At 36.6% G+C, this 15,323-nt stretch overlaps 1 protein-coding gene across 4 annotated transcripts in view; it reads left to right on the top strand.

Moving 5' to 3' along the window:
* KLHL13 (kelch like family member 13) overlaps positions 1–15,323 on the top strand; it is a 182,254-nt gene that overhangs the window by 54,220 nt on the left and 112,711 nt on the right. Inside the window, exon 2 of one of the 4 annotated variants that reach the window (XM_062183167.1) lies at positions 14,370–14,443. The exons of the other annotated variants lie outside the window; for them this stretch is intronic. Coding sequence (XP_062039151.1) covers positions 14,394–14,443 — 50 coding nt within the window. The 5' untranslated portion in view covers positions 14,370–14,393. The remainder of the gene's footprint in view (positions 1–14,369; positions 14,444–15,323) is intronic. 4 annotated transcript variants of the gene reach the window in all.

Genomic DNA, 15,323 nt, shown 5'->3' with positions numbered 1-15,323 from the left:
ACATAAATATTTAGTCATATACCTTGATCACAAAGTATTCCTTTTTTTAAAAAAGATTTATTTATTTGAGGGGATTGGCACTGTGGCATGGTAGGCTAGGCCTCCACCTGCAGTGCTGGCATCCCATATGGGTGCCAGTTCATGTCTTGGCTAGTCCTCTTTTGATCCAGCTCTCTGCTTATGGTCTGGGAAAGCAGTGGAAGATGGACCAAGTGCTTCAGTCCCTGCACCCATGTGTGAGACCTGGAAGAAGCTCGTGGCTTTGGATCAGCTCATTTCTGGCCACCACGGCGATATGGGGAGTGAACCAGTGGATGGAAGACATTTCTCTGTTTCTCCCTCTCTATCTCTGTAACTACCTCTCAAATAAATAGGTAGGTAGAGTGACACACAGGAGGGATATCTTCCATTCACTGGTTCACTTCCCAAGCACCCACAATACCCAGGGCTGATCCAGTACAAAGCTGGGAGCCAGGAACTCCATCAGGGTTTTCCAACATGGGGGTGACAGGGACCAAAGATAGCTGATCCTCCAGCAGCACTTCAACATGGGATGCTTGTGTCCCAAGCAGTTTCTTAACCTACTGTGTGACAGTACCCACTAAACAAAGTATTCTTTGTTTTTAAAGATGACAAATAGCCACATCCAGAATGCCTGTGGTTGGATCCAACAGTTGAGAGAGTTTAAGATTAAAGAAAATTAATATTTAAAATATTGGACATGCTAAAAATTTACCTGTGAAGAGTTTTCATAGAGATATATTAAAAGTCAAAGTTGACTTCAAATCAGGAAGAGAAGATAGGAGACTAATATTTAATACTTTTATACTTAGATGTTTAACATTTTTTATTGTGATTCAGGCCCCTTAAGAAGTAGGTATTGGTATCCCAGAACCAATGAAGAAATAAAAAATGAAGAAGAAATTAAAACCAATGTCAAAATTTAATTAAAAATTAAATTGATTAAAGTTAAAACCAATGGAAAAATTAGGGGAGACAGCCAATGTGTGAGTAGGCTGGAATTTAAGTTTAGGTCTGCGTGACTTGAGAGTCTCTTCTCTCCCCATTCTGCTTTCCAAGAGTATGAAGAGCTTATCAAGCCTTTCTGGAGGAGGCTATAAGTAGGACTCCAGCTCATTTTCTTGTCTGCATACTTAAAACCCAGTATCACTGTCAAATGTGTGGCAGCCATTTTTGCATATCTTGAGCAAACAGAGAGTCACATCAGTCATCTAATGTTAGTCCCTTAAGCAACTGGATTTTTCAGAGGTCATTAAAAGGGTGAAACAATATTTTAAAATAAAGGGAGCTTCTTCAGTTTGGAAGGACCTGTTTGTTAACCTTATATACTAAACATTAATGCAAGCTGAATGGAGGGGAGCTGACTTTTCTTTTTCACTCTGAAAAAACAGGAAGAAGAAATAAAAACTGGTTGAATAGTATAATGCAATTATTTTAAGCATTCCATGTATATCTTAAACCCTATTTTGAAAGACATTTTTAATATGAAAAATCTGAGTAAACATGCTTTAGAAATTGTTGAAGTCAGATATTCGTGACAAATTCTTCATGTAATAGTTACATAAGACAAATTTAAGTTTTCTAGTATTGATAATGTAAAGGCAAAACTACCCTTGGAATAGTCATGATTTTTTTTCCTGTGAGTTAATGCTGTTTACATAATAACCTATCAATGACTTTGGTCAATAAAATTAAAATGAATGGTCATTTGGCTCATTGTATCTTCAGACATATTCTATAAAATTTAAAATGCAGCTAGAGTGTAATTAACAAAACAACCAATTTTTGTCTTTGCATGGTAAAAAATTTATGTGTTAAAATTTTAGCAGTATGTGCTATTTTCATAGGCAATCTGATCAAATGTGGTCTCTCTGGCTCTTACCTTAAGATTGATATTATATAAAATGAATCTAACTTAGTGCTTTATTAATATTCACTGTGACCTTTTTAAAATTAGAGGAACTGGGCATGTGGATGAGCTTGATATTCCAGAGTTCCCTTTGCTGCTATTTTTCAGGGCATAACAGGAGGATGCAAGATCATTCTGTTTTAGTTCTTTATTGGTTTGACTGTTCCTTTGGAAGCTGTCTTTTCTAGGGACAAACTAATATAGCATGACATACTTTAAGCATCAGGCATCAGAGTTTTGCCCCAACTTCTCTCAGCATTTTGTTTTAGAAGTACTCACTGATAATTAAAAATGAATCTTAATGAAGAATGGGATGTGAGAGGGAGTAGGAGGTGGGATGGTTTGTGGGTGGGAGGATTGTTATGGGGGGAAGAACTGCTATAATCCAAAAGTTGTACTTATTAAATCAAAGTTTTATATTAAAAAAAGAAAAATAACCCTTAGTTACTGCCCCAGATATTGGCCTAGCCTAGGGAAAATGAAACACACTTAGAGTTAATGGGCTGAACCAGTTGTCCTCAACGATTCCTTTCAGTGCTTCTAACATTTTTCTCTTTGGAGCAGGAAGGGGAGCTTCTTAAGTATAGAATTTTCTTCTCCTGAAGCCAAACCCTTAGTATTATGGCCTCTAGACATTGAATTCCCTGTGACTCCTTAGCTTCCTTTTCCCAATTCTCTGAAGTTTATCACATGTATGAGTATAGGCTAGTTGATATACATACTGTAGTTATGAGCATGTTATGTGAGTCATAGACTTTATGTAATGAAATAATCTGATAATCAAATTCAGCTTATTGGTAAGCTTTCGGGATGGAAATTCTAACTAGTCTCTCTTCATGTCTTCTAAGCCCTCTTACTCCTGATGCTGTAGCTGCTGCAGAGTTAGCTCCAAAAGCTTCACCAGGAGTCCGTTTTGCATATTCATGGATAATTTTTGGGTTTCTTAAAAACCACTTCTCTATTTTTTTCTTCAATTTCTGTACTTCCAAAGCCTGGCCTATAGTGCCTTAGTTCTATTTTTCTGTTTATGCAGAGGACTAGTAATAAAGAATATTTTGATTTTCCTCTTCCAGACTCAGAGGCAGATTGTGTGTTCTCCTGGTTTGGGTCTTTGTGTGTCTTCATGTGGTTCTCCCTCCCAACTCTATCTCAATCTGTTATACTTGTAACACTTTATTTAATTAACGGGAAATAAAGTTCATAGATAATGTAACCCACATATACAAATAATAGAATATGATATAATGATTATAATTTACATGCTAAATGAATGCAATGTATAAAAAGCAGTAAATATTTCATGATGTAGCTGTTGATGCCCTAGTCCCTAGTTGTACTAGAAAGTGTAATGAAGTAGTTAATACTTGCACTTGCATCTAAGGAGTATGTTTAGGTTTACAAAAAGAAAGATAATTATGTATAAAAATTCATGGAAAATGAAAAATTGCTGGTATATGAGGACCGCTAAATACAAATAATAAGTAGTAGTATACTATACTATACTTATCTGTATATGATGAGAAAGAAGCTGTTTGAAGTAGAGAAGATATACTAGGATACACTACAGACTCTTAAAAATTGGAGAAAATAAGGAAGTGTGATATTCTTACAAATGACTCTGGGCCATGTTGTGATATGGGACACGCTACTGGTGAGGTATCACAGAAAGTATGTTTTGAAATACCACCACCTAGAGGCGTGTTTTATGTTCCTTATACTTCAAAAAACCTTTAAGACCATGCTCATCGCTGCATGATGAGAAATTGGTTATGAATTAAAAAGAGAAACAATGAAACTAGCTAGACAATAGATGTCTCTGCTCACAGATGATTGAAAAATAGCAGGCAACCACAAAATACTTACAATATGGTCCTTCACATCTTATGTTCCTTAGTGTTAAAAATATTTATTTTAAAAACATCAAATTGCCATAATCAGAAATAAAGAAAATTCTATTGAGATTCATATGGTTTGTGTGCTTCTGTTAATTTAATAATATTTTATTTGCAGTCAATTAAAGGTAATAGCCTCTATGACTTTTTCTCAGAGATTTCATTGCTTTTGCAGTAACTGCATTATTGTACACTAAAATCCTTTTTAGTGAATAGGTTAAATTGTACTATATACAGAATAGAGTGGATTCATCCTTTAATCTTGAGACAATGTCTGTTTGATTCAAGCTTCTATCTCCATAGAGACTTTGCCTTAAGTTACTAGGCTTTTCTCTCATAAAAGCTACCTCTATTAGTATTCACAGTAGTGTTCTTGATGTCTGTGCTGTGTTACTCTCAGGAATTACCTTCCTTCTGGGATGAGGCCATTGTTTATTTTATGGGACTGATCCATGTACTTTGTGACTCTGGTTTCTGCCCACCCAGTGGTAGTGGTTTGTCCCCCCAAAATGTAATGTATATGAGCAAAATTGACAGTTTGAGATTTGATGATTGTTTATAACCCTTGTCTACACTCTTGAGGAGCAGTGATCTTTCTACCTACTACCTGATGAATTCTTTATTTAGTGCAGGGTTAAGCTTCTGATTATAAAGTAAATTGGAAGTATGTCCTTGTAAAAATTAAAAGAAAAATAAGAAAGGAAGGGGGAAGGAGGGTGGGAGTGAGGGAGGGTAGGGTAGGAAGCATCATTCTGCTCTTAAAGCTGTATATATGAAATGCAGAAATTTATTCCCTTTATATAAATAAAAAACATTTTTAAAAAGAAAAAAAAACACATTTTCAGAGGTAGTGCTTACTGACTCATTGGTTGTACCTTGTGGTAAGTATATGACTGCATTTCTTAAGAAAGCCTCTGGGAATTTCATTTATGACTTAGAAACATTTAATATCCATCCCCATCTTCTCTTGCAAGAAGTCTCTCTTCTGCAGTGTGACTGTTGTAGGCTGCCCTGCAAAATCCATGTGTTGAAATCCGTCCCATGTATCCCAAGTGTGGCTGTATTTGGAGAACAGAGTATTTTAGGGAGGGTTCTAATTCAATGTGACTGCTGTCCTCTAAGAAGAAATAAGGTATCAGGTACAGAAGGAAGGTGATGTGAAGATACTGGGAGAAAGCAGTCATCTACAAGCAAAGGAGATGGCCTTTGCTTGTAGTCGAAACCAACCCTGTTAACACCTTGATTCTGTTCTTTGAGGCACTCAGTCTGTGATACTTTGTTGTGGAAGCGCCAGCAAACTAACACAGAGTCTGACTGATCTGCTTAATATCTATTTCTTCCATGTTGGTGTAGGACAACAGTGTAATTTAGTGGTTATACTTCTGGTTTTCAAGATTAGAATCCTGATCATCCCCTTAAGATTTATGACCTTGGGTACACTGAATAACCCTGAGAATTCCTTGCTGCTTTTTCTGTAAAATGAAGGTAGTAATACCTTCCTTGTTGAGTTGTTATGAGGATTAGGTGAAATCCTAATTGAATAATTATGTAGCAATTAGTTTCCTCTTCATCTGCTTCCATTTTTGGATATGATCTGCATTTTCAAATTGGATGTGATGGCATGTTTGGGAATGGATCTTTATTGTGGGAGTCTTAGGCTGCCTTATTGATGGATGAGGGAGAGATTTGGGGGCATTTGAGCTTTCACAATGATTTTGCACTCCATAGTGTGCATATAGTACTTTATAGTTTACAAATTATGGTACCTCCAATTCAGGACTATGCCATGTCACAAGGATTAACCCTAATTGTCCCTCAAGGGATATTATTATAGCCTTTGTTTTGTTTGTCTAACTTCTTTTAAGACACTGGAGAATTGTCCTCTATGAACCTGTTGGGGATAAATATGTTGATCCTCTGTGTTTCATGGCATGCATACCTTTATTCATAGCATTTATATGCTTTATTTTAATTATTGTCTACTCCCTTGAGATTGAGTTCTTTGAAGGTAGTGACTGTTGACTGTTCTTTGTGTACCTAATGTCCTATGCAATGCGTTCTTCTTTGCGGATATGCTGTAAAATATGTATCGCTAGCATTTTATGATAGATGTTAAGTGTAGATGCTTTTCTGTTTCTGTTTTATAGATGAAAATTAAGTGCTCAGGGCCACACAGTTCAATGCTTGAGTTAGAATTTGAACCTGTGCTCTTTGTACTATTCTATTCCATTATACTACTTGATAACTCAGGTGTTATAGATTAATAGTGTCCAGAGGGACAGTTTAGAATATTTCATTGATAGGATTGAGAGGCTGAAGCAAGCTTGCTTGGAGACAAGTTGGTGTGTGTGAGAGAGAGAGAGAGAGAGAGAGCGAGCGAGAGATGAGATGAGATGAAAAGATATTATATCCTAATACTCATACTCTTTGCTATATTATTTCTACTACTTGTGCTGAATATTTAGACAACAAGCTTCTTTGAAATGTGTTTTATTAATTAAAATGTGTTTCTACAGTAATGTGGAAGGATTTTTTGATTATTTTAAGTTGCCAAATTTCCTAATATTCATGCTAACCATTGACTTTAATAGCAGGATTGATATGGCTTTAAGGAATTTGCTTTTTAAGTGAAAATGATGTGTGAAAAACAGTGAAGATTTTAACAGGTCACTTTAACAGGTCATTTTAACAGGTAAAACCTCAAATTTTTTGAATCCTTGATAAATAAGCCATCCTAGATTACTGTTTGCATAAATAGTGGAATTTACCCACTCAACCTCAATGTATTTTTCAAATTCAGTATTGCAGTTGAATGCCTTTCTGTGCTTTCTCACAACCATCTTTACAAATGTTATTGCAGAGTATTTTAGAAGCAGTGGGATCTGTGGAGACTTGCAGAACTGTTCACATCTGTAATATATGAGCTCAGATTGTGGACTCTTCTTATATTCATCTAACTGCCTATTCTGATTTACTTCGTTCTGTTGGTGTCAGCTGTGATAAGTCTTAGCGGTATCAGTCTGCCTTACCGTGGCTCTTTCCCTGTCCCCTTCTGATTGTTTGCATGCTCAAAACCATTTTGTCATGCTTGTTTAGCATTGTACATGAAGGACTTGGGTTGTCAGTGACTAACATACATTTTTTTGAACTTTGTAACATCTAAGCTCCCCCCCCCCTTTTTTTTTACTTTTTTGTTTACTGCAATTTGATTAGATGAAGTTACTGCAAAATTGGTTCCTTTTACACACTGTATTATAAAATGTTGTACATTTTCATTTTTATGTTAAAAACAATTGATTGGCCTAATGAAGTTGGACCCTTCCATCACACCATATGCACAGGCCTTTCTGTGATAGGTTTTGTAAATTGTGAAGAGGAAGCAGCCTTCACCTCTGTCTCTTAGGTGATTTGCTAAAGGTTTTTCTTCATTTCTCTCATTTCTTGTTAGAAGTACCTTACACCTCTCTTCTTCAATGTGATACCATGTTGATTACACAAGCTTGACACAGCAGAAATCTATGACTTTCATGAGCTTATCAAAGATAACATATTTTCATGACCCCTTGTTATATTTTTTTGACAGGCAGAGTGGACAGTGAAGGAGAGAGAGACAGAGAGAAAGGTCTTCATTTTTCTGTTCGTTCACCCCCCAATGGCCGCTGCGGCTGGCGCGCTGTGGCCGGCGCACCGTGCTGATCCAAAGCCAGGAGCTAGGTGCTTCTCCTGGTCTCCCATGCAGGTGCAGGGCCCAAGCACTTGGACCATCCTCCACTGTGCTCCTGGGCCACAGCAGAGAGCTGGACTGGAAGAAGAGCAACCGGGACAGAACTGGCGCCCCGACCGGGACTAGAACCGGGGTGCCGGCACTGCAGGTGGAGGATTAGCCTATTGAGCTGTGGTGCTGGCCAAGAAGAAAAATTTTTAAAATACTTTTTCTTTTATTTCTCCCTACCCTTTTTCTTCTAATGTTTACCCACTTTGATAAAAACTTCTTTTAAAATATTTATTTATTTGAAAATCAAGGTTAAAGAAAGAGAGAGGGAGAGATCTTCTCTATGCCAGTTCACTCCCTAAATGGCCACAGTGGCCAGGGTGGAGCAAGGCCGAAGCCAGGAGCCACAAACATCTTCTGAGTCTTCCACATGTGTACAGGGCCCCAAGTACCTGGGCCATCTTCTGCTGCTTTCCCCAGGCCATTAGCAGGGAGCTGGATCAGAAGTGGAGCATCCAGAACTTGAACTGGTGCCCATAGGGGATGCTGGTGTCACAGGGTCACAGGCAGTGGCTTTACTGGCTATGCCACAACACCAGCCCCAAAAGCTTCTTATGTAAACTATTCTTTGTCCTTCATAGAGTAACTAGAGAATTAAGTGCAAGTGGCCCTAGTAGCAATGGTAGGTAGGTCCCATATCTCTGCAGGGGCTGTGAAGTTCTCTGCTGGCTTGCCAGCCTTCTTTCTGTAGTCTGGAGAACAGGGGCTTTTCAAGTGCCAGTCTTGAACTTTGAAAGGAAAAGGAAATTCTAAATGTATGCCTTGGGGTTTTATACACTTGCAATTGAACTCTTTCTCCTGCAAATGCAAATTTAAAGCAAAGGTTTAAACCCACCTTTTATAATTAGCAATATGAAATTAAGGAGGGAATAGAGAAATATTTTAATTGACGATGATATAAAGCCTTTATATAGTTTGTATATATATATATATATATATATGTATACATGTGTGATGTGTGTGTGTAAATTTATATATATATGTATATATAAAACAGTAAATGACCTTTGATGGTAGGTGAGTAGTGGCTGGGAATGTGTAATAAAAATGATTAGCAGTAGGGCTGATATTCTGCTGCAGGGGGTTGAGCTGCCACCTGCAACACTAGCATCCCCAACTGAAGCACTAGTTCGAGTTCTGCTACTCTACTTCTGATCCAGCTCTGTGCTAATGTGCTTGGGAAGGCAGTGGAAAGTGATCCAAGTGCTTGGGCCCCTGGCATCCATGTAGGAGACACAAATGGAGTTCCTGGTTTCTGACTTTGACCTGACCCAGGCCTGGCTGTTGTGGCCATTTATGGAGTGAACCACTTGATGGAAGATCTCTTTCTATATCTATCCCTCTGTAACTCTACCTTTCAAATAAATAAAATAAATATTTTTAAAATTTATTTTGTTTAAGGAATACAAGTCCATGCATCTAATATATACAGATTTGGGGACATGATATTTCTTCCCCCTCTTTCTTCCCCCCACCCATACTCCCACATTTCTTCCTCCTCCCTCTTTTTACAGAGATCAATTTTCAGTTAATTTTCATACTCATAAGTTTAACCCTACACCAAGTAGAGTTCACAAGTTAGTACAAAGAAAAAAAAGAATAAAGAACAATGATAAACAAGAACAATGTTCCCTAACAGTCAAGGCAAGGGATGTTCAAAGTCATTGTATCTCAGAGTATCAGTTTCATTCCTATATATTACATTTTGAGTACCCTATTAGTTACCACAGTTCATAGAGACTATATGTTATTTGTCCTTTTGTGACTGGCTTATTTGTCTAAGTATAATGGTTTCCAGTAACATCCATTTTGTTGCAAATAGCAAGATTTCATTTTTTTTACTGCTGTGTAGTATTACATAGTGTATAATTTCATTACCCAGTGTTCAGTTGGTGTACATCTGGGTTGATTCCATATCTTAGCTATTGTAAATTGAGCTGAGATGAACACGGGGGTACAGATAACTCTTTCATATACTGATTTAATTTCCTTTGGGTAAATCAGGAGCTGGAGTCAGGGATTAAACTCAGGTATTCTCATGTGGGATGTGGTCATCTTAACTGCTCCTAAATGCCTGCTCCTAGAAGCTCCATTTAACATATCAGTGGCCTCCATTCCTTTTGAGTTATATCAGTTGATGCCATGACATACTGAATTCTCCTGACCTGGGGATATCTCCTCTGTAGTCTTCAGTCCAGTCTTCCTTGCACTTCCCAAGTTGTCATGAGTTGTTGGTTTGTTACCAAAACTCTCTCTGCCACCGTTGGTAGATGCTGTGATTCTATTATTGAATACTTTATTATTATATATTACACTTACTAATGAAATATCGTGAAGAGTTGTTTGCTTTTTTAAAACTCATATTTTATTCCTCCTGCAACTTTGTACTCTTTGACCAATATCTCTCCATTTCTTACCCTACTGTTGCAGTCCTCCTAGCCTCTGGTAACCACCACTCTGCAAGAGATATGTTTCTGAGAAAATGTTGAATGAATTGAGGTCATTCCTGAAAGTCCCAGAAGTCCAGTATTTAAAAAGAACACTGACAATTAAAAAGGGGTCAATTTAAAAAGCTGTCGTTGGGTATACACGAGATGGCTTCAGTAGCCTGCTGAGCCACGCTATAGCCTGAGGCATAAGAAAAAATCAGTAATATTGATACTGTCTTCATTTAAATTACTGGTATTTTGAATTTATTTTTATATTAATTTTAGTTTTTGGAAACTGCATTGATATTTTTCATCTACCATCAAATTCATGCATTTACAATGTACAATTTCATAATTTTAGTATATTCATAGTTATGTGCATCTGTTACAACAGTTAGTTTTAGTATGTTTTTATCACTGTATAATGTGTCCTGTGGTTTATACATATGTTCACATCAAGCTATGGTTTGTTTTTGAGTTATTTATTTTTTTAAATTTTAAATGAAGGGGCCAGCACTGTGGCGCAGTGGGTTAAAGCTCTGGCCTGAAGCGCTGGCATCCCCTATGGGCACAGGTTCTAGTCCCAGCTGCTCCTCTTCCAATCCAGCTCTCTGCTATGGCCTGGGAAAGCAGTGGAAGATGGCCCAAGTCCTTGGGCCCCTGCACCCACATGGGAGACCCAGAAGAAGCTCCTGGCTCCTGGCTTTGGATTGGTGCAGCCCTGGCTGTTGCAGCCATCTGAGGAGTGAACCGGTGGATGGAAGACCTCTCTCTCTGTCTCTACCTCTCTCTTTAACTCTGTCCTTCAAATAAATAAAATAAATCTTTAAAAAAAGTAAAAAAATAATATAAATAACATGGATTTCATGCATTCCATAGGCACAGGTCCAAAAAGACATCCCCATTTGCTTCATTCCCCTGCTCCCCTGCTCACCCCCAAGCCCCCTCCCTCCCTCTCTTCTCTTCATCAGTTTCTACAAAGACATGATTTTAATCACCACAGGCTTAATTCACCACTAACAATAATATTCAACAAGTAAAAAGTAGGAAGACTACAGTTCCACAAGAGTGTAAACAGAGGCTAAAAATGACAATCATATCCTAAAATACCATTTCATTCCTATAAATTTTTTGTATTGTATATTAACTGCCACATATCAGAAAATATATGATATTTATCTTTTTGATAGTGGCTTATTTCATTAAGCACAATGGTTTCCTGTTGCAAAAACACAGGCTTTTATTCTTTTTATGGCTGAGTAGTATTTCATAATGTATTTATACCACCTTTATCCTGTCACCAGCCAATGGACATCTGGATTGATTCCATATCTTAGCTATTGTGAATTGAGCTGCAAGAAACATGGGGGTACAGATAACTCTTTCATATACTGGTTTCATTTCATTTGAGTAAATTCCCAGGAGTGGAATGGCTGGATCATATGGTAGATCTATTTTCAGCTTTCTGAGGAATCTCCATACTGTCTTCTATAATGGTTGTACTAGTTTACATTCTCACCAACAGTGGATTATGGTACCTTTTTCCACACAGCATTTATTGTTTTTTAATTTTTGAATGATAGCCATTCTAACTGGGGTGAGGTGAAACCTTTCTTTAAATTCTGTCTCACTTGATATCACCTCATTGACTAAATAATCTTTTATGAATTTGTCTTTGATTTCTCCTTATGCTTTTAATATGTCAGTGATATTTCAGTCAATAAATCCCACTTGTCTCTGGGTATCTCTGTAACCCTTGACAGGGCTCTTTATCTCTCATGCTTTGACAACAGAAGTGGTTTCTAATCTGTCTATTTCAAATTCCCTGCCATGTTTCAACCAGTGTTAATATATATTTGATCTATCTATATGTATACTTAATATATAAATATACTCACATGACATAACTTTAATATATACATGTGCAACATTAAGTTTGTATAATATAAACATATCCATATATTTAATTCTGTGACTAGTTTTCATTAGATCCCATATAAATTCAATTACATACATTTATGTCCTCTCCTTTCCTACACTGATTAAAACAAGGGTGAGGGAATAGAATGATTCAGTAACACAAAGAGATCAAAGTAGAAGTACTGGCAGTTATAAGGTTGAAACTAATTTTGAGCTTAGAGCAAAGGAAGTTAGAACTTCCATATCTCCTTCTGCTGGACTCATGAGAGTAACTAATTATTTCCACAGAACTTCTGCTTTCTCAAGATTCTGAGGTACCTGTTGTGCTGATGGCAAGAATTTATCATGAAAACATAGTTTATTCATTGAAGGTCTTTATAATAAATGACTGGCGTCCCATGTCTAGTTGCCCACTCCTTGGTTTTCAGGGGACCAGAGGGTTTATTATCTGGAGAATTTGAGTTATATTATCCCAGAGTCAGAGATCTCAGCACAGCGAGGGTACTGTATCACTTGGTTTGTGATGCTGTAGCAGATATACCTGAGACTGGCTAATTTACAATGAAAAGAATTTTTTTTTTCAAATTCTGTTGACTCAGAAGTCTAACATCAAGGCCCCAACATCTGGCAAGGGACTGTTTGCAGCAGCAGAAGGTGAAGGGGAAAAGGAAGCAGGCATTGAGAGGAAGGAGAGAGTGAGAGAATGAGAGCAACCTAAAGGGGGCTAAACTCATCCCTTATAAGTAATGCACTTGTGAGATAATAGTATCATTCATAAGGGTGGTACCCATACCATCCAACACTACCACGTTGAGGGCTACATGAAAACAATAGCAGGATTAAGAGAAGGTTTGCATAGCTAGTTTAGAGGTCTATATCCCTAAGGTCCATGACAGATACAGTGAAACAGAGTTTGAATTAGTTTCATGTTACTAGATTCCTAGTAGTAATCCAAATGCAGTTGTTATTTCTTTTGCAACATCTCCCCAAAGGTTGTGAAGCATAAACAAAGCTAACATTTTCAACATCTCAATATTCTTTAAACATTAAAATGATTTATGAAAAAGTTAATCCAACAATTGATTTTGAGATGCTTTACAGTTTCTTTATTTCTAATAACAGGTTTATAAGGACAGAAATATTCTCCAAATAAACAAATTATGCATTATTTGTTCAGTTTCAGTGTTATAAAATATAAGAAATGGAATATTTTTATCCTTTTACTGGATTTTTCTTAAATTAAGGAATGGAAAGAAGTCTGTGGACAATGGATAACCTCGCCTCCATTTTGCTTTATTATTTTAGGTCTTGACATAGCTTTATAGCATACATTTTAAAAGATTTATTTATTTATATATTTGAAAGACAGAGAGAGACAGAAGCTTTCCATCCCTGGTTCACTCCCCAAATGCTGCAATGGCCAGGGTTAAGCCAGGCCAAAGTCAGGAGCCTGGAACTGCATCTGGTTCTCCCATGTGGGTGGCACAAGCACTTGGGCCACTTACAGGCTCATTAGCAAGGAACTGGATCAGAAGTGGAGCAGCTAGCACTTGTACCAGTGCTCATGATATGGGATGCCAGTATTGTAAGTTGTGGCTTAACCTGTTGAGCCACAATGCCATCCCCAAACATGATTGCTTTTTGTTCATGTATTATATGCCATATTGATTTTATTAGCAATAAACATTTAAATAAAATACACATTTTCTCCCCAGTATATTTTAAATAAATGAATAGAATATACTTTACCTGTCCAATATGAAAATATATTACATAAGCAAAAATATATTCCATGTAGTTCAATTTACCCAAATTCTCTTGCTCTTTTCTCATAAAAACAGAAATCATCAAAATTTCATGCAAGGTCAAGAAAATCATATTCCTACCCCCTACTTTATGTCTTTAAGATTTGAAAATATTATGTCTTGCTAGTCTGTACTTTGTATAACCACTTCTCAGGTTGTGAGCCATACCTACTAGCTTCTGAGGCCCACATTCCCCCTAGTGACATGGGAATTACCACTGTCTCTGTAGCTAGAGGGCAAGCATTTTCTAACCACTTCTGATTTTTCTTGTCTAGCCCAATGTCATATAGATTCCTCAGGTCTTCTGATTCTCAGTTGAATCTATCTTTCTATATATTTGGTTGATTTTCCATTGATAATTGTTAGTTAATGATGCCATATGAAATTTAGTCAATACTACTTACTATTAGTCAATACTACTCACTATTGAAATTTTGTATATATTTTGACTTTCACTTTTTTTTAAAAAGAGTTCCATTTCTTAAGAGGTAGTTTGAACACTATTAGATACAGGACATATATTTTGCCTTCCAGCTAGTCCTGAAATGTATAAGAATATAAATATAGGGTATTTAGTATTGATTTTCATAGTAAATATTGACTTCTTTTCCTCCTGAACAGGTCATTATCCAACTTTTAGAGGTGATGGATCATCTGCATAGAGGGGAATTGGTTGCTGCAATACTCCGTAACCGGTATATTCATGGAAACAATTTACTTTATGTTATCTAACATGTCTCACTACCTATTTATATACCTAACCTAGCAGGTACTTGGCAAATATTTGTTGAATACCTGGTAGCACATAAGAATATTTTCTATGTGAGTGAATAAGAGACTAAGTGACAAACAAATCGAACAAAGAGGATGCTAGTCTATCCTGAGCTAATGAAAAAACAGAGACTATAATTAGAAAACATAATTGATATAAATTGAACACCTGGAATATAGTCAATGGAGATTTCTCTAGTATTAAAAGCATATCTGTGAATAAATACCGGTTTCCATAGCTTGAGAATTCAAGGATGGCATCTATGTTTCTGTTACTTAAAATCCTGTTGAAACCTCTTGAGGGAGTTACTGTGAGGCATTTTGAACCACCTTGGGCAGTTTGGGATTTTTAAATTTGTGCTTTAAAGAAACACAGCAATTTTTTGCAGACATAAAAGAGTATCTCTTACTCCTAATAGCTTGATTGTACACTTTGGTTGAAGCATTTGGAATAGCAAGGTAGAGTTGTGCATATTCTGACTCCGAGGTATCTGGCTGCATACTCTTGGGAATATTTCCTTTTTTCCTTTTTAATTTTAATTTTAATTAATTTTTAACAGATTCAATATGATGTGTAGAAAAAATTCTGAGAACATAATGATATTCCCCTCCTCTCTTCTACCCTCCTTCCTTCTACCTTTCTTTTTTTTTTCTTTTTAGTTTTTGAAATAACTTACTTTAAATTTACATTACACTAAAAAGATCTAATACTTCACCAAATAAGAACTTTAAAAAGGTTAACAAAACCAAAAGTGAACGTTTCTTAATTGTGCTGTACTTCAGCTTCTTCATCTGTGAAATGAG

The sequence above is a fragment of the Lepus europaeus genome, chromosome X, assembly GCF_033115175.1.
Source record: "Lepus europaeus isolate LE1 chromosome X, mLepTim1.pri, whole genome shotgun sequence".
Lineage (NCBI taxonomy): Eukaryota > Metazoa > Chordata > Mammalia > Lagomorpha > Leporidae > Lepus > Lepus europaeus.
The sequence above is the reverse complement of the archived record's forward strand: the minus strand, read 5'-3'. Positions and strand labels throughout refer to the sequence as shown.